Here is an 18,790-nt window from a genome sequence, read left to right as displayed (position 1 = left end):
TATCACTATTGTATTGGAGGCAATAAAACCATGTTCAGAGCACCTCCTTCCTATGGGGAAACACTGAGGGACAATGCTAAAAAATAGCATTTGTCTCACAGAAATGTACCTATGTGTACAAGTCTACAGCAGATGAGACTTTAAAGAAGCAGTTACTCTATTACTCTCCATCTTGCAGTTGCTCCAGATCTTACTTCTAGCTTGGCAAAATTCTCCAAGTGAGGCATGTCTTCTGTCAGGGGATATAATGAAAGATATCAACATCTGGGGACCTCAGAATTACAGTTGCACATGCACATGCTTACCATAGGGGAAAAAAACATGAGCAACACACTGGCAACTCCATGAGAACATGATTTATCTACAGTACCTTCTGGAAAGTAGAAACTGAAAGACTCTCAGTGTTTCGTGACTTTTAGGTCCCAGCTTCTGAACAGAAAAGGTGACTGAAAAGCTGCAGAGAGTAATGTTATTTCTTGTCTCTGACTAGCCAAATCATCATGTGACACAGGCCACACAAAGCATTTTAGCAATTCTTGCTTGGTTGGGTCACTGTGCTAGAGTATTCTTTATCACTACTGCTCCAGACATCAGAGTGAGATCAGAATTTACTATTCCTCTCTCTTTAAATAAAAACATAATATTAATTTTTTGTTTTCTTAGTCTATATTCTGATGTAGATAGTCAAAACTAATTTTAAGGAAAAAAATTCTGATGAGAAAGGGAACAAACTGAATTTCAAAAATGGATTTTATTTCAGTCCTCAAGGCCTGTCTGGGTTTTGTTGTCATGGACCCCTATATTTTCCATATAATTTGTATTTGCATTATTTCATAAATAGCAGAGAGCTAAAAACTGCTGAGGTTGGGAAGAGGGGCTAATTAATCAACAGAGCATTACCTTGATAGTGTGGCAAACTGAGAAGAAGAGGTGTAAAGCTGAAAACCAGGATGCAATAGAAAACAACATGTTTTTGCAGAGTAGACTACAAAGAAGGAGTGAGGGAGGGATAGAGAGAGCTTTGCCTTCCCACTAGAAGAGATTTTGCAGTAATTATACAGAATGAAATTTTAAAATGTGATAACTTTCAGCTGTAGAGGTCAACATCTTCCCATTTGGATGCTTGACTTCTCCTGGGTGGTGCGCTTCCAGGCAACCTGCTTGGGAAAAAGAGGTGGCAGCCAATTCACTGCCTAATTGATTTAGGAACGGCGCCCAGGGAGACAGTCCAATTAAGTTTACAAGCTGGCAATTAGCAGGAAAGGCCTCTAAATCCCTGCACTGAGAGCCTGGTTGTCTTCATAAGAACATAAATGTGCTAAAGATAGCAAGGGAAAAGCTGTGTTTTCTGGAAAGCTGTTGTGAGAAACCCCACAAGGGAGGACTGAAGCAAAGCAAGGTAGATGTGGGTAGAGTGCCTTCTGCTTGACAGGTAAGAGGTAATTTAGAGGGTTTTTTTTAATGGCCAACATGCACAAAAACATCAAATAGCTGTTATAATTAGTGTTCTGGGGTACTCTGCAACTATTAGACCTGTCATTGAACACAATGCAGATGAATTATCTCCAAATAAATGATAACTTGTGAACAGTTTTAAAATAGTATTTTTGGATAACAGTAATAATCTGGATTAGCTCTTATAAAACTATACAACTATAAGACCCAACATTTTTTGTTGCTAACATCTTATTATATTAATTTACCTTTTTTGCAGTGGCATACGTAGTTAAGTTTTTCAAATTTAGCCTTTCACATGTTTAGGTCTGCAGTACTTTTAGTCAAGATTTTTCCCCACAAAAGCACATGCATGTCTCAATCAGTAAAGAAATAAAGTAGATTTTCAAATCTTACTGTCACCAAGTTTTTTGGTTTGGTTTGGTTTGTTTGGGTTTTTGGGGTTTTTTGTTTGTTTGTTTTTTTATGGTTTGGTTTTGTTTGAAAAAAGGCTTCTTCCTGATCTCAATAGCTTTATACAAAAGAATCATAAAAACCTCCTTTAGAGATCGACAAAGGTAATCCTGTTTCCTCGGACAGACAATGGGCAAAATGCTGACATTTTCCCGGATGAGTATATTTGACATGGGTGTCTGCCCTGCTGAAACACTGGCTTGGTAGTCAGAAGATTTAAGCATGATTGTTTTTTTAGCTCTCACAGTGGGCTTGCACCACTGTAACTTGCCTGACTTGAATGGAATGAATACAGTTCTCACTGATGAGCAACTGCAGGGGTTTTATTCTTAGTTCAGCCCCTGACTCGTTGTGCAACTCTTGGAAAGCCTTTTAGCTTTCCTTTACTGCTTCTTGTTATTGTGTTTGTAAAATGAAGATAGTTAAGGTTTTCCTGTCTTAAAGTCTCCTTACACCTAAACTGAGAAGTGCTATATAAATTCTAAAATTAGTATTATTACTACTTCTTTTATTTACAACTCCTGGAAGATCAACTGAGACCAAACTTCTCTGACAGTTACAAAAACCTTCTTTCTTGTGTGAAAAGACTTCAGGGAAAGAAATGGTGTAATTTCATTTGCTGCAGTCAGGAAGAACAGAGTCTTGACACAAAAATACATTATAATGAAAAGGACAGCTGCATCACACAAATTTAGGAAAGAAAACAGCACTACTGTCTTATTAATAACAATAGCTTATTTTAGCTTGTTAAGGGTATTACTTCAGACTGAATACAATTCCTAAAATAATATACTACAGAACAAAAGAATTTTCAATACAGTAAATTTTTAAGTTTTATTAGAGTAGCAAGGAACATAATGGGACCCTGATCCAAGAACAGATTGGGGTCCCATTTTGTCAGACCCCACATGAAAAGACACTAAGTAGTTATGAAACATAATAAGCCCCTTGGCTCAGATCTTCAGATATGATTGGAACTATGTGCTTTTACAGCTCCAGTCCCATATGTCTAAAATGAGGGTGTTTTCAAACTACAAAAAACTTATGAGGTACAGACGTTTCCTTGAGAGCTCAAGGTTGAATGGATGTGCTCAGTAACTTACCAAGTTTAAAGTGAAGTACTCCTAAGGGTCCTTTGTCAAACCTAACCATCAAAAGATCGTGAACATCTGTGCTGTCAGTGTTGGCAGACGCAACTTGAGGAGCAGCCCACTGGATCTGGATGAGGCTGCTAGGCACGTCGAAGTGTTTACTGAATTGCAGAGTTGCCTCAGGTGAATAGTCTTGTGCTAAGAGCTGAATTTTAACTGGGGACAGTGCCGTGTCGAAAAGTTGCAGCTCCCCTTGAGAGCTGCCAACCACGAATATGGCTCCGGAAGGGTGGTAGGTTATTAAAGTAGGCAACAGTTCTGCTTGGGCTAACAGAGTCACTTGGTTGTAGGCTTCATACAGAATTATTGACAAATCTTCACAACCCAGGACTAGTTTGTCTTCTGTGACGTCTCTGCAACAGCTGATGGCCTTGGATCGTAGTGGTATTCTGGTGACTGCTGTACACTGAATTTTGTTCTTAACACACTTGTAGACACAGCTGTCAGCCATGGGCTCTTTGTCTGAGGAGATGGAGTGCTCTACTGTGTAAACCTGATAAGGCTCATTAGTGCTGAAGCTTGCATCAAGTGGATCCCATTCTGTACGGACGTAACTCAGAACCTGAAAGGAATCCAACATATTTTGGTAGTCATTTGTGACAATTTATTCTTTCTTTGATGATTTAAAAAATACACTGCTGCAAATATGCTTCCTCACAGGTCAGTAAGCTAAAACAAGTACGCATTTTAGGAAAGGAGTTGTAAAATCTACTGGTTTAACTTTTAAAAGGTCCCTCCAATGTAGTTTGAGCCATATTTATTTGTCCAGAGTATACACTAGATTAGCAGAATAAACGATAAAAGAGGGGACAGTCCAGTGTTGGTAAGAAGAGAAACAAGCAGCTGACTGATACAAAAGAATAACTGATTATTCACAAGTGGGGTAGGAAAGAAATCCCAAAATTTCTGGAAAAAATTTTAATAGGTTACTCTGAGCATCACACATAGAGAATTTTTGATCGTTTGCTCTGGGCCATGGTAACAGAAATGATGACACTGTAGAGGTAGAAACAATGGTATGTTTAAACAATGTATACTATATGTTGCCAAATGAGTAGATGGTAGATGTTCTTTGGTGTCATGTAGCTTTAGATACGGAATAAATTAATTTGTGATAGCAGAAAAGGGGGACCATTTAGGGGTACTTGAAGGTTGAATGAACTGCAAGAACAACAGAAAGGCAGAATATGATACAAAGACAGCAGCTGGCAAAGAACAAGAATTTGTAGTGTGGAAACACATGAAGTACCATAAAGTGATGTAGGCAACGATGGAGACCAATGAAGATCCATGTCCTATAACACATGGTTTTGAGTGAGAGGTGTTGTACAGGACTCAAGCAGGGAAACTGTGGGAGAAACACCAGCTGTAAATAAGTTACGAATTAGGTTATAGAAAGCTATTTCTCTGAAAGTGAGAGAAAACCAACATTTCTAGAAGAATGAGAGTAGTAGAAATCAGTCAGAAACTTGCTGGTGTTTGTTCATGCAGAAATAAAGAGCGAAAGGAAAATGTCAAACAGCCCAACCCCACCCTCAGGTATATGCACAGCATTCTTCACACCAGGAACTAAAGCTGCTGACCTGTCACTACTTTTGGAAGCCCTTTCTTTTGAGTCCAGGTGGTATGCAAGTAACATTTACACAAAAGTGGTAACAAATGTGATTAAAAGGCAGAGAGAGGGTGAGGGATGAAATCTGGAAATTTCAGGTGGAAAACAGAAACACACACAAAGTTAAAGCAGATTAAGCTTGATTTCCACAGATCACAAGATCAACTGAACATATAATTTAGTTTTTCATCCTGCAAAGGAAGAGAATAAGAAATTAAGATTCTTTTGGCATATAATCCATGACTTCAGAAGCAACTGATGAATTTATAAACACATTATTTGGGACGTTGATCATACTTTCAAGGATGTTTCATTCTGACAGTTTACTTATTTTGACAGCAAAAAGGTTTTCCCATTCAAAGGAAAGCAAAAAGGACTGTTGAAATTCTGTGGCTGAAAACCAGCTGCCAGTTAATAAAAAAGTCTTAGTTACTTTAAGATGAGCAGTTAGGGACATGCAAATAACCACTTAATGCAAAAAACACCTAATAGAGAAGGCAATGCATCCATCTTATGAAAACCAAGTAAGGCAATTTCAACAGAGTAGTGACCAATGAAAACATATACCAAAGCGGAAATAACAGATTAAATTACTTATTTAGTTTCAAAAGCATTTTCTCACCCCCACCATTCCCTCACCAACGACTTTACCTTTGCAACTAGTAATTTATGCCCACAAAATGTACAGCGGCTACTGTGCAGATATTAGAACTGCTCAAATGTGTAGATTATTAGGGTGTTAAATTGCATAGCAAGGAAACCCATAAAAGAGGTTATTGTGGACAAAGGATTAGTGTGACCACGGAGCTTTCTAACTCCAAATAAAGACAAGGTGAAATGCTATTGTTTGTTCTGCAGTTTTCCCTAAGAGTATGTAGAGAGACCCGGGTAGCTGCCTTTCAAATATGTGAAATAGAAATCTTGCCCAAGCAAGCCTTCAAAGCTTCCATAACTTCAGTGAAATGAGCCTTGAGGCCCTCTGGGACTCAGATTTCTGTCTTCCTGTGGCAGGTTTTAATGCACTGCATTATTCATCTACATATTTTGATCCAAAACCAGTGTTCCTCTCTGGACATCTCCTCACAAGCTACAAGAAATTCGTGAAGATCCACACAATAATCAAGCCTATGAGAGATGAAAGACTGAAAGCACTATTAAATTCTGAAGAGAGCCTGGCCTTGAAGGTTAAGATAACAGAGAAGCAAACACGCGAAATATGGATTTTACAATTCTATAGGAGTGACTGCTGGAAAACAGCAATGGAAATAGTCACAGAAAAATAACTGTTGTCGTCTGATCGTTTGAGAGTCAGCAAGCAAAGAGAATCCAATTAATAATTTTGTTCTGCTTGTTGGAGCAAAAATGGGACAAAATGTTGCACACCATTTGAATTAAAAAAAAAAAAAAGTAAAATCTTACATTTTGAAAGGCTAATTTAATGAGCCTTGAGATGAGAAGCTTCCTAGCTTCACATTATTTTGAGAGCAAATCCTTGAAATGAAGTTTAGGATGGGGGGGATGCTGTATGTAACACAATTCTAAACTAGGAAAAAGTTCCTGCATGGAGAGAAAGACTATTTGCTACATTTCAAAACATAAGTTTTGATGTAATGTTTAAACAAATTAGGCTTAAAGGAAACTTTTCCGGACACCACTGTTCATATTCTGGCTGGAAACAAGAGAAACATTTCTCCTTAGATTGGAACAGATAAGCTGCTTCTCATGCATCAGTGGCCTCATGTGCCTCTTGGAGGAAGAGTACCAAGCCGAGAGACCTCTTTGTTCTGGTTTCCAGTTTTGCTGAATATAACTGGTATTTGGCACTCTGAAGGGGGAAAAAAAAATTCTCTTTCATCTGAGTGGGAAGATTTTAGTTTCTCTGTCAGAAATGACTTTTATTTTTAATTCTTCAGGCTGCTAACTGGAAAACTAAATCAGAGAGACATACAACTACAGAAACATGTTAATAAGACTAAGATAATGCTTTTGAAAAATTAGAAGTCTAACGATCAAAACAGCTTTTTTTTTTTTTTCTAAGAAGATGGTAGTCCATGCCTGCCAATTGTTTTTCTCTCTGGTAAGTAACCACATGCTAGTAAATGTAGTGCACATAGTGCTTTAGCAGTCCATTTAAAGGAATCCTCTGGGATCCCTTTCTGGTGAGCAGTAGTGCTCTGGAACCCCAAAGGGGAACATTAAAATAGCAATATGTCTTTAAGCTAACATAACATTTGCTTGGGGAGTGGGAAGGCAAAAGCTGGAGGAGTTCCCTCCAAAGTGGGTAGGACAACTGTAGGGCTTGTGGAGGAGGGGACAGGGCAGTGGATCTCAAAAGACAGAGCCATAATATCACATGGCGGGGTGTATGATTCCGTTCAGTGTTAAGTGCTTTGCACAAATCTTGGACTAAGCACTTAGCCTTGGATTTCCAGGGAAGATTTCTGGTAGTACTTTGCATGAAATAAAAGCAATTACTTTTTGTAAAATAAAGAAATAATATATATACAAATTTTACAAGTCCCTTTTAGTTTCGTGACATATGCTACAAAAATATAGTAAATGTATTTAACTATTGTCCACATAATTTATGCAGATCTCCCTTATTAATGTGGCAGGCACATGTCACTACCGCGCATTTATATTGTTTTCCCCTTGCAGTACTGGCCTATGCTCAGCATCAGCTAATCAGCAGTATAAAGGATACTATATTTGTGAAGTTCTCAAGTCTTAGAGTCAGAAATCATAACAATCCAAGTAAAATGATCAGTTAATCTTTGTAAATAAGGGGCCTGAATTATGCTAGTTAAAATACTTTCTTTCATTTTATGTTTGAAAGACATAATTGCACTAGCTTGTATGGGCAGCATCACTCTTCTTGGTGCAAATCTTTGAACACTTAAAATTGAAGTATTTTGCATAGAGTGCTGGGAAAGGATAAAGTCCACATATCAAAACAAATAAGAGTTTTAACCAGTAGTTCTTAAGCAGAAAATTGGCTTACCAGGCAGATAAAAAAAAGAAAACAAAAGAAACAGAAATAAGCTTGCTGTGACTGAATTGTGTGTCTTTCAGATGAGAAAAATGTTTGATTTATTTTATGGATGTTAAAAAAATGCTTATTTAATTTCGCAGTGAGGCTCCAAATAACAACAAACACTTTAATTAGAAATGTAGAGCAGGAAGTACAGTGCACACTAGAGTAAAATACTTTTAAATACAGCACTATGAAGATGGAAGAAAGAAAATGAACCCTATTTGTAAACATTGCTAAAATAAAAATGCAAGGCTCCGGCTCTAAGTTACTTATTTGGCTGCTTTGTATTCACAGTCCCACATGCTACCTTATTATTTGGATCTTCAGCCAACATTTATTCTTGTTTTCTTTCAAAATTTATCATCATAATCTTTATCCCATATTATTCATTGAACTCTTAACCCAATGTGACATTAAGGATTTTACACTCTTTGCTACATGTATGCGAGAGGTATTTCAGCTATTTGGTCACACGCCGTAGACGTTTTTCTGAGTGATACAGTAATTGTAGGATAGCTCACTCAGGAAAGATCTGCTGTGTTTATTTCACAAGTTTGAGGTACAATGTGGAAGCAATAACTATTAAATATTATCTCTTGGGAGAGAGAAAAATAATATTCTCTGTCAGGCAAATTATTTTTTCCACAAGATTGAAGTATAATTTCAGTGATTCTCACTGGCACTAAATGGAGTGAAAATAAACATGGCAAAGACAAATGCAAAATACTGCATTAAATGAGCCCTTGCACCATCACCTCCTGTTAATTTATGTTTGCAGAATAAAGTTCATGTTGATTTTAACATGACTTTCTCTCAAAGCATTTAATCCAAGGATGATTTCACATCAGATTCTATTTATTCATAGCAAATTGTTTGAAATGATTTCTGGAAGATTCCTCTTCTGGTTTTGAAATAAAAATACCAGCATTATCTCCACAGGGAGACAATTTAAAAACCACCCTTGATCATTGGTACTTTAACAAAGAAGAAACAAACAAAACCCAAATAATTAAATAAATAAGTTGGAGAATAGATGAGTTTACTGGAGGAAACCAATGCATGCAAGAAAGCAAACAAAGGTTTAACAGACGAATATTCCTGCAGTAACAGGCATGCATGTATATAAGTGTATGTCGCACACCAAAGCAAAGTCGTATGTCCAAGAGAAAAGCACTTATTTCTTCAGGGGATGATTCTTCACTAAATCTTACAGCATTCGGCATAGTAACCACTGACCTCATTAAAAAACACGGAGTAAAACAAGCAAAGATTTGCGAGGAAAAAGTTCTTCCTGGTTTTAGAGGAATAATGCCTACATTTAGCCTTAATAGTAGCAAATGTTAAAATAAAAACCTGTACAGCATAATTCAAATAAAATTTATAGTGTATTTAAAATGCAAAATATATTTCCTCCGTTAGGTTGAAAACCTGCTTAAGAACACAATACCCCAAAGTCTGTATGTGCAGGGTGAACCATCTCAATGCAGAATGTGTAGTTACAGGATATTTACCATGATGAGGGGTTGAGTTGCCTTGTCCCAGAGCTATTCCTGTCCTCATCCTAATAAGCACTCTTCTGGTGGGCAGCAAAAAACACTCAGAAAATTATTTCAGGGAGGAAGTAGTATCACCTAAGTGCCCCATTTACCTTTGCCACAACAAGAAGAGAGTCAGTAGCTGGCAGATCTTTTTGTGGTTTTTGTAGGTCAGCATCAAGGCACTGCGGAACAGCTGTGGGTAGCACCCATTCATTTCCTCAGGCTTTGTTTAATTTTTTGTAAACCAAACATGCCCAACAGCTCTTCACAGGCTAGACATTCAGCAATTCCTGCTTTTCTCTTAAGTCTAGATAATACTGCTGTTTTATCCAAGTGATACTACTATTTTCAAGTAAAATGTTGGTGGTATTATTTTACTACACTTTTTTTGATAAATGTTCCAAACTGAATCAGTTCATGCTTCTTATTCTTCTTCTGTTGACAATAATAATTTACTGGGACAAAATTCATATTATTGGTCAAATATATTGTAATAAATATGGATTTACTTTCATGAATAACAACGGCATGGCATATTTTTATTCCAGGTCTATACCTGGGGAACACTACAAATGGTAAGGGTGTAGAGGCAAAGAGAGGCAAATAAGCATGCTCGCAGAAACACTACATTCTTGTATTTGACCTAGAGAATAACTGTTTAGAAGCTGTCTAGAAAAGCTAACTACATTTTTGCTCGCGTTTAAGCTATCAAATGACCCTCAGAAGTAAAAGGCATTAAGTTAAAGTTCCCCTCCAAGACCCTATAGTGGAAAAATGCACCTCAGTTAACAGCAGATTGGGGGCTGATGCTACTTCTAGAATTGCTGAGTTATGGCATCCTCCATCCATGCACGGGAATTTAATTACTGCCCATAAGGAACACTAGAGAAATCAAGAAACAAACCCTCAAACAGTACCATAGGTTACCTGTTACAGATACATACGGGGAAGCATACAGGCAGTGTCTTGAGCCCTACACAGTAGCACTGACCAGCCAAGACTGGAACAGACTAATTGACAACCAGCAAGACAGTTTGTTATCTGTATATAAGTTTTCCATATCCCTAGCACAGTGCTTAGTATTTCATTGACAAATACAGGAAAATAAACTTCATCCAGAGATCTTAGAATTAAAACAGACAAGTAAAGGCAAAGAATCAGAGAAGGGAAAGCAACTGAACAGTTAAACCTGGCAGTTCTGCTTTTAAAAATAATTTTCTTATATTTATATTACAATATGGGTTAAATTAAAAGGATTATGAGTTTAGGCCTAAAGGCTCAGTGAATGCTTATTATCATTACTGTGTTAAGCACCAGTGATGTGCTTGGGACTATACTAGACAGCCTCAGCCCTGAGCAATTTAGAATCTAAAGCAGAAAAGGATAAAACAAGGTGTACTGAAAGATGTAGAGCAATGCTGTAATTTCAAAATCTCCCTATAACATATAAAAGGAAATGAAGAAAGCTTTAAACTGACACAGTGGTTTCTGTGAGTTTCTTAGAAGAAATGAGTCTCTAAAAAAAATCTCAGAAAACAGAGATTGCAAACTGCTATGTTGGTATTAGGGAGTTTTCTGGAAGACGTGGCAAGGAAACAAAAAGCATGGAAATGTCGCTGTCAGAACCCGGACATATGGAAGGCATGGTAAGAAATAAGATCTGAAATGTCAGTAGGATGAAGTTTCATAACATTGAACTGGCACAGAGACTAGGTTGAAAAAACTTACAAAGAACAAGCATATGTTTTAGCTACCAGAGTAATTTTTGTATGTAACTGAGCATAGCTGAAGGGGGAATTGAGAACTGCAGGTGTATATCAGGCAGAGGAGAGAGATGAGTCAAAGATGACTGCTAGTGGAGAGAGGTCAAATGAAAAGTAGTAAAGACAGCAGAACTGGAGGTAATTTAAACTTAAATTCTACAGTGACTAATGACAGAAATTAGAAAGAAAAGCTGTCTCTACTACCTTTTCTCTTTTACTTTCAATATATAGAAAATCCCAAGGGAAAAAAACCTCCCTGAAATTAGTATTAGTTATCAAAGTAATAATTCCAAGACATTAAAACATTTACATCTTCCCTAATTAAAGAAAACAGGATGTTGTTTATGAGAGCAGCTTATTCTAAAGTGTTACTTATTTTTTTCCCTACAGGAAAATAGCCTGTAATAGCTACTCCAGATCAGCTATTCCACAGCTGATTCTCAAGTTTATGCTCTTCTCCCACAGTCAATGCCTTTTTAGTCCATACTAGCAGTGGCTTAAGCTAAACTGAAAATAAAACTCCAAACGCAAGAACATCTACACAAGATGTTAGTCCAGAACAGCTTTTACATTTTAAATTCAGGCTACAGTTCTTTTCAGAATATGCCCAGATAGCTTCATTTTAAAGTTCTTATCCAACATAAGAAACCTGATTCAAATATTCTTAAATAGACGAAATAAAAATGAAATAGATGAAATGGAAACATCTGCCTAAAAAGGTAAGCTACGCAAGCGTCAGGAAGAGAGTCAGCTTGTAGACTGTTCTAACCTGTATCTTACATTCCTACCTGTAGATGGGGATTTTTGACTTTTTCTTTAAGAAAAAAAAATTCCCTGACTTGATCAACACTCCTAGCAGCAATTAAGGCAGCATCTGGGTGTAGCTAAAATTTTATAACAAAATATTTAAAATAGATGTGAAATGCCTATCAGTTAACATTGCAGACAATGTAAAATAATTGCATTAGACAACCATGCAACAGCTACAGTTTCTAACTCAGAGTTTTCTAGTGGTACTCTGATACTTTTATTTTCTGTGTTAGCACCTCCAAAGCTATTATAAAGCATTTTAAAGACCTAACTTCCTTGCTGCATTTCTCAAATTGCCAGTTTTGATAGGAAAATAATAAACATACTAAGTAAGGTGCTTTTTTTTCATTAAATAACAAACCTTTGTTTTTAAGATTAGAATGGCTGATCTTCCTTTCTCATGTTTTTATCATATCTGTTCTTTATATCTACCTGAAGATGCATTTTTGTTGAATAGTTATTTCTTTAGCAAATCCAAAAAATCATGTAACAAGAGAGTTCAGCACGTTACCTCCAATTTGCCATGTGCACAGCCTAACAGCAATAGGTTGGCTCTGTCCCTCTCACAGGAAATAGGAGACCAAGGCCATGCTCCATCACTAGTTGCTGACCACCAGCAAATGACCATATCTTGCATACAGTTTATTGCCAGGTGACGTTTCATCCTTCTACCTTCTGGTCCAGGTATAGAAATATAAGAAATCTGATGGAAGAAAAAAATGCAGGAAATATTTGAGGTGACAAATTTGAGGAGCAATTGGGAGCATTTACTCTGGATGTGTGAAAGAGAATGTATATATACACAGAGGTCTGTGTACATATATCTTCATATAGGCTGCCTGTAAATGTAAAAAATATCTCCTCAGACAGAAAAAGACATGCTCACACTTTTATCTATGGGGAGGGGATTGGGAAGGAAAGGAATGTGAGTTAAGAAGGAATTTACTGCAATGACTCCAATCAATACCAAAATGTACAGTCATGGTTGCTTGACAGCATCGACCTACACATAGGATTTAAGCTTAGCCATATTAAATGACAAGTTCTGCAAAGCTGACCAGGGAGCTCAGGCTAGTGTTTAAGACATAATCAAATATTAAATATATTCTACAGTGTTTGAGCAAATATATATCTTTCTTTTTCTTCCCTAAATTAAGGAATCCAGATACAAACATCCACTTTGCAAGAGAATATGTACTTTTCTGCATAATGTGGATGAGCTACAGCATCATGCGTAAAGTTTTTGCAGCTCTTGAGAATTGCGCCTCTTTCTCAGGAAGGATTTGTGGAATTTATTATTCAAACTCTGTTATTTTGGAGCACGGTTATTTGAAAACATGAGCAGTGCACCATCTGGGTGACACATGCCAAGGAAATATAGATTGCACCGCATTTCTGCTTAAGGAATTAATGGAAGGTTGATAGCTAGGGGAAAAAAAAAAAACTATCTTGCCATTGCTGGTCAGCAATAATCGAACCACTTTCTGGGGATTAAGCGCATGGCTAAGCCTACTGGACCAGACACTAGCAAAGGGCAGGGGGTCTTCTTATCAGAGAAATGCTTCTGGAGCCAGGCTCACTACATGACAGATTGCTTTCATATTCCTGTCTGCAAGGCAACAAAGGATGGCAGTAATGCGATAATGCCAGAGTGCAATGGGTGTTAAGAACCCGTTGCATTTATGTATTGTATTTAGTAAATAATCAGGCTCATCCAAATTGTGATCTCACCACTCAACCAAGGCCATTAAAATCAAGGTTAATGCTTTAATAATCCTTTGCTGTTTTTTATACGGTCAAAAAGAACCCTTTTCTATTTGCATGGTCATAATATTATTGACCTCTTCATCCCCTGAATACACATCAAAAGGAGCTGAAATCAAAGTAATTACCAATGTTGTTCTCTCATGGTAAACATTTAACTCCTTGTACCATCTCCTCATTCACTAAATTGAAATGGATTAAAAAAAACATAGACAGGAAAAACTTGGGAAAGGTCAATATTTTCAGAATATCCTGTGTTTTACTTGTCAGAATACTCTTTAGAAAGTGTAAAGATAAAACATACATCAAAGTTAACAGGTAGCTGATACTCGAATTAAAGTTAAATTTATTAGGATGGAAAACAACAAATACTTCCACAGATATTAATTAGTGCTGTAGTGCAGTGTTAACTGATCACAACAATTTCCTATGTAATAACAGACACAAATCTTTTGTAAACCTTTATATCTCACATTAGACACAGCACTGTCAAACGTGGACTAATGCCACTGAGAAAAGGCAAATGATAACAGTTGTTTTTGTACTTTGCTGGTCTTCAAGACTGTAGTGATTCATATCATAAGTCTTCATTTTTCAAAGTGTAAATAAAATCCAAGGTGGTATCATTTACAAAGGAAAAGGATAGAGAAAGTAATTCTTCCATTTAGGTATGTATTGTATAAAAAAGCCCCAACTTTTGGATAAATATCAAGCTGCAAGGTGGAAAGCATGGTTGACTTGTTGTTATTATTAATAGCACTCTGGTGTCCAGTACTTCCTGGTGTTCCCTGCCAGTTTTGCCCACCATGAGGCTGGACAGTGAACAATGTGAAGTTACTTCTATCCAGGTAGCAAAGGAATTACAATGTAAATATGACAGAAATTGAATTATAGTATTATATATGACTGTAAGCAAGCATTTTCCTCATTGCAGAAATGGAAATTTAAACTTGAATACTATGTACATCTCTCAAGGCTAAACCAAAAGTCAGAGGCAGAGATGAAGGCTACACTCAAATTTCCTGAATCTTAGCTCCATATTTTAATCTCATGGTCGTTTTATACCACTGCAAGCTACCTTTTAATTCAATCTCTCTTGAGAAAAAAAATCAACACTAAGGAACTGTTTTTTCTAAAGTGTGTATTGTTACAAGTTTGCACACTTGCAATCGAGGACCATCTTTTGTTTCTTTTGTTACTACTGAGAGTGAGACTACTGGTGGCTCTGTCTGTAATCTTTTAGGTTTTGTAAATTTGACTCTAATTCAATGCAGAGAGCTGACATAATATTATTGCAGTAGTGAATAATAGTTTCTGGTGGCTAACACCAGTGCAATTTTGAAGATAATAAAAATTATAGTTAGCTACCTAACTACCAAGCCTCACACAAAAGAACATTCAATTAAAAAATGCAAATGCCTTTTTTTGGCTGGCAAAGAAATAATCCATAATGATTCCCACTGATTTCAAGAGAAAGCCAAGTTAACATTGAACATGGAGGCGTTTCTAGAAGCTCATCTGTGTCAGCAAAGAACTGAACATAACAACCCTATTAAGGAGTATAACAGATATTTCTGGTTTCCTAGGGCAGAGAGTTTTCTATGGATTAGGCTTTCCTTCTTTCCCAAGCAAAAACTAACCATTAGATCCAAAATGTGCCCATCAATACCCAGAATGAAAATATATTTTCTAAACATAAATTAAGCACGGAGCTATGGCCCTCACAATTAAACGATGAAGGCAGTCTTCAGCTCACCACAGCTTTTTCATTAGTTTGGAGCTATTAAAAAAACCCCACGCCATACACACACCACACACCGCCCTTGCTTCTAAAGCACAATCTTAACAAACGCCATAGGCCAGGCACAAGCACACATCATTTTAAAGTAAACTACGTATCAGCTCAGTTCCTGGTGAACAGTGAACTGTCTCAAATCCACGTTATAGAGGTTGGATCAATCTCGCAAACACAAGTCATTGCTGAAAAGAGGCCCTGAACTGAAACAGCCTGGAAAATGTATTAGATATTCATCCTAGCAGAAAGTATTTCTACCAAGCAAGTTAAAACATAATATGGCAAAACTTAAATTAAAAACACCCTTAAAAAGCTTGCCTTGCAGATGCAAACTCCTGTATGTGAGGAAGCAAATTACTTAGGGGCTGTCAAGGGGAAAATATTTGCTAGCACAAGATTGTTTTCCTTAACATTTATTCAGTCTGAAATAAATACAAACTCTTCCTTTTGCTTACTACATCTTTCTACCTTTCTTGGGCAAAGGCTTGTCTCTTCTTTGTTCTTGCAGTGAATTGGATGCAGCCTCTTTCCCACTCTACCTTTTCAAAGTTAATTGCCTTTGGCTGATTATTTTTTCATACTATTGTAGCACCAAGCACTTTCACCTAAGTTCAGACACTGCCCTGATGTCAAAGAGCTTATGGTTGAAATAAGTTATGTCGAAACAGTCCAATCCATCCAAGACACAGTATAATTCAGCTTGAGATGAGTTGGTTTCTACTGACAGCCAAACTGGCCAGTTAAAAGCCAGCTCAGGTATCTCTGGACTACATTTCAGCTACTGCAGTGACTGTGGTATAGACACATCCATATAAAAAGGAGTATATTAATCTTCACTGTATAAGCAGTGAATTGAGATACAGAGGTACCAAGTCACTTGCCTAAGGTCACACACATAGTTTGTCAGTGGTGAGAAACTCAGCTTCCGTATTTTGAGTCCTAGCTCAGTGCCCTAACTGTAAGACCAACTCTTCCAACAATATGACTACTGTAACTAGAGGGAAAATTAAGATTTCTGCAAAGAATTACAACAGTCTTGGAGCTCAGACAGGTGACTGAATTACCATAACTTCATGAGTTCATGCATATCAGCTGAGCCATAGTAATTGACCATGCGTGCGTTTTTAGCCCATAGCACACAAGAGGTAAAAGACATTATCTTAAATATTTTACACTGAGGTTACAGATTTTGCTTGTTAAATGCTGAGAATGTGCAAAGGGTCAGTTACTGCTGCTCAACTGCACAAGGGTAACTCAACTGTTTATCTGAGCCGTTAACTTAAATACAGTAGAAAGCTGGATCCCTCCTGGCACACTATGTTAACTCATTAACTCAGAATGCCATGTCATTTTTTTTGACTTTTCAATAACTGATATTTTTAGAATTTGTGCTTTCTGATCAGTTATATAAAGGTTTGCCATTTACATTTTTATACAGGATCAGTGAGTACCAGTGATTCACAATGTAAAGTTACCACAGTATTTACAGTTATCATTGACAGCTATACCTTAAAGTCCAAACAAGAGAGTTTTTCTAGTCTTTTGTTTACATCGAAAGAATCCATCTTCTTTGTAAACTGAATAAAGCAGAGTTGGTTATGGTCCTCAAATGACAAGATGATGAAATTGTCTGTAAGAATAGCTGAAAAACAAATAAATATTGTCACTACTGTAATACTTGTTTCTAGTAACAAAACAAATTACTGAACCCTTCACTGAGACATTACAAAACTCAATTTTTTCAAGACAGTGTCTTAAATATTACACTGAATCCTCTGTAATCTCCTAAAGGACATCAATGTGACATCCTGCCAGGACCTTCTTGGAAATGAGAAATAAAGCCTAGGGAGTACTCTGATTACATAAACCTGAATAAATTCTCTCATATCAAGTTACCACTACATTCAAATATATGTTTTATGCTCGTCCACATTCATTTTCATCTCGGTTCAGCCTTCACTTTTTTTTTTTTTTCTTATGGTAACATCCACTGGTATTTCAGAAATGCACCTAATACAGCACTGCTTGTGTTAAGGATGATAAATGCAAAGTAGTACTTGAGGTGTATCTGGTATTTTGACACTGTAAGATTCCAGGTGATGCTGCAGACACCAAGGAAGCCATTACATAGAGGATTATGCTTTAGAGGCCTTCTGAATTTGTTGAAAGCTCCACAGGGTACCCAAACAATACGGGTAACCAAGATGGAAACGACTTCCTTGGAGTCTGGAGAAGTGCAGTGGGATCCCTGCTGTTATCATAAGGTGGTGCTAGACAAAAATAGTCCAATATAAAACTGGTTAACTAATTCGACAGTGAAAATTAATTAGACAATAGCATCTAGGACCTTTCCCAACTGTTATCCAGTTATTCGAGCAGTGCTCACTTTTAAAGAGATGTCTGAGAATGAAGTGATTCATTAGGGTAACCAGTACCAGATCACTGAGGAATTGTTAATGAGAATCAGGTTTAAAGTTAGGCTAGCAAGCTATTTTCAGAAAGCAAACTCAGGAACCTCTGCTAAAAGGAAAATGCCAAGTAAACAAGAACTGGATTTAAAAAAACCCCCAAAAAACGCCTGAAAAACATGCTCCGCCCTCGCTACCCCCCCGCCCCCCATCATTTGTGACTAATATCCTAGATTCTTTAATGCATTTTGTATACCCATAAGTAGATTGACAGTTCAGTCTTACATACAAGCAGTGAAAACTGGCTACTCAGCTGTGCATTGCTTTTGTTTTGATTTACAACCAGTTTCATTTTCCAGTAGTCATGTACTGGCACAGCTCTGAAGTATCTGGTATGCAAATACTGAAGGGTAAGGTTTAAAGCCAAATTATTGCCTTTGAAACATAACAATAACACTAGCTTTTGAAAAAAAAAAAAAAAAAAAGAAATGGTGATAAAGTATCATGGTGAGTTAGAAGCTACAGCCAAGACCCTAAACACACATGAAAATTCAAAGCCACCGAGTGTGGTACCATCAATATGTACACAGTTAAAATATTTTGTTATCTTCACAGACATAGTTTCCATTGAAGATGACCTATAGCACATCTCAGATGCTTGTGAAATTTTGGCTGAAGGCAGGAAAGAGGGATTCAAAGACCCTCGGAGAGGTGTGAACAAGACTAGCAGTGCCTTGATTTTCAGTATCCATGGTTGTCTGGGGCAGGAGTGGAGACCAGATTGACATGGACACAACTGTGGGCACAGTGAGACCATTATTCTGGGTGGACTCATATGCTGCAGAATCTGACTACCCTAAAAAGGCAGGTAGTGCTGTTAATATTCTATACACTAGTACTGTAAGACTTCAGTGCCACAAATAATTTAAAAAATGAGAAATACTGTTTTCTTTCGGAAAGAAATGCTTCTGTTTTTTCTGATCAAATTTATATTTTAATTTAGCTTA

The 18,790-nt window shown here is 37.0% G+C and overlaps 1 protein-coding gene across 3 annotated transcripts in view; it reads right to left on the bottom strand.

Annotated features, from left to right (window-relative positions):
• Window positions 1–18,790, bottom strand: part of WDPCP (WD repeat containing planar cell polarity effector) — a 156,040-nt gene that overhangs the window by 69,848 nt on the left and 67,402 nt on the right. For all 3 annotated transcript variants that reach the window (XM_082047436.1, XM_082047437.1, XM_082047438.1), the window contains exons 8-10: window positions 16,884–17,017; window positions 12,328–12,519; window positions 3,012–3,621 (exon numbers count right to left, since the gene is read on the bottom strand). In XM_082047436.1, coding sequence (XP_081903562.1) covers window positions 3,012–3,621; window positions 12,328–12,519; window positions 16,884–17,017 — 936 coding nt within the window. The remainder of the gene's footprint in view (window positions 1–3,011; window positions 3,622–12,327; window positions 12,520–16,883; window positions 17,018–18,790) is intronic.

Source organism: Streptopelia decaocto (genome assembly GCF_964273445.1).
Source record: "Streptopelia decaocto genome assembly, chromosome: 3".
NCBI classification, from domain to species: domain Eukaryota; kingdom Metazoa; phylum Chordata; class Aves; order Columbiformes; family Columbidae; genus Streptopelia; species Streptopelia decaocto.
Note: the sequence above shows the minus strand (reverse complement) of the source record. Positions and strands in the feature narration are given on the sequence as shown.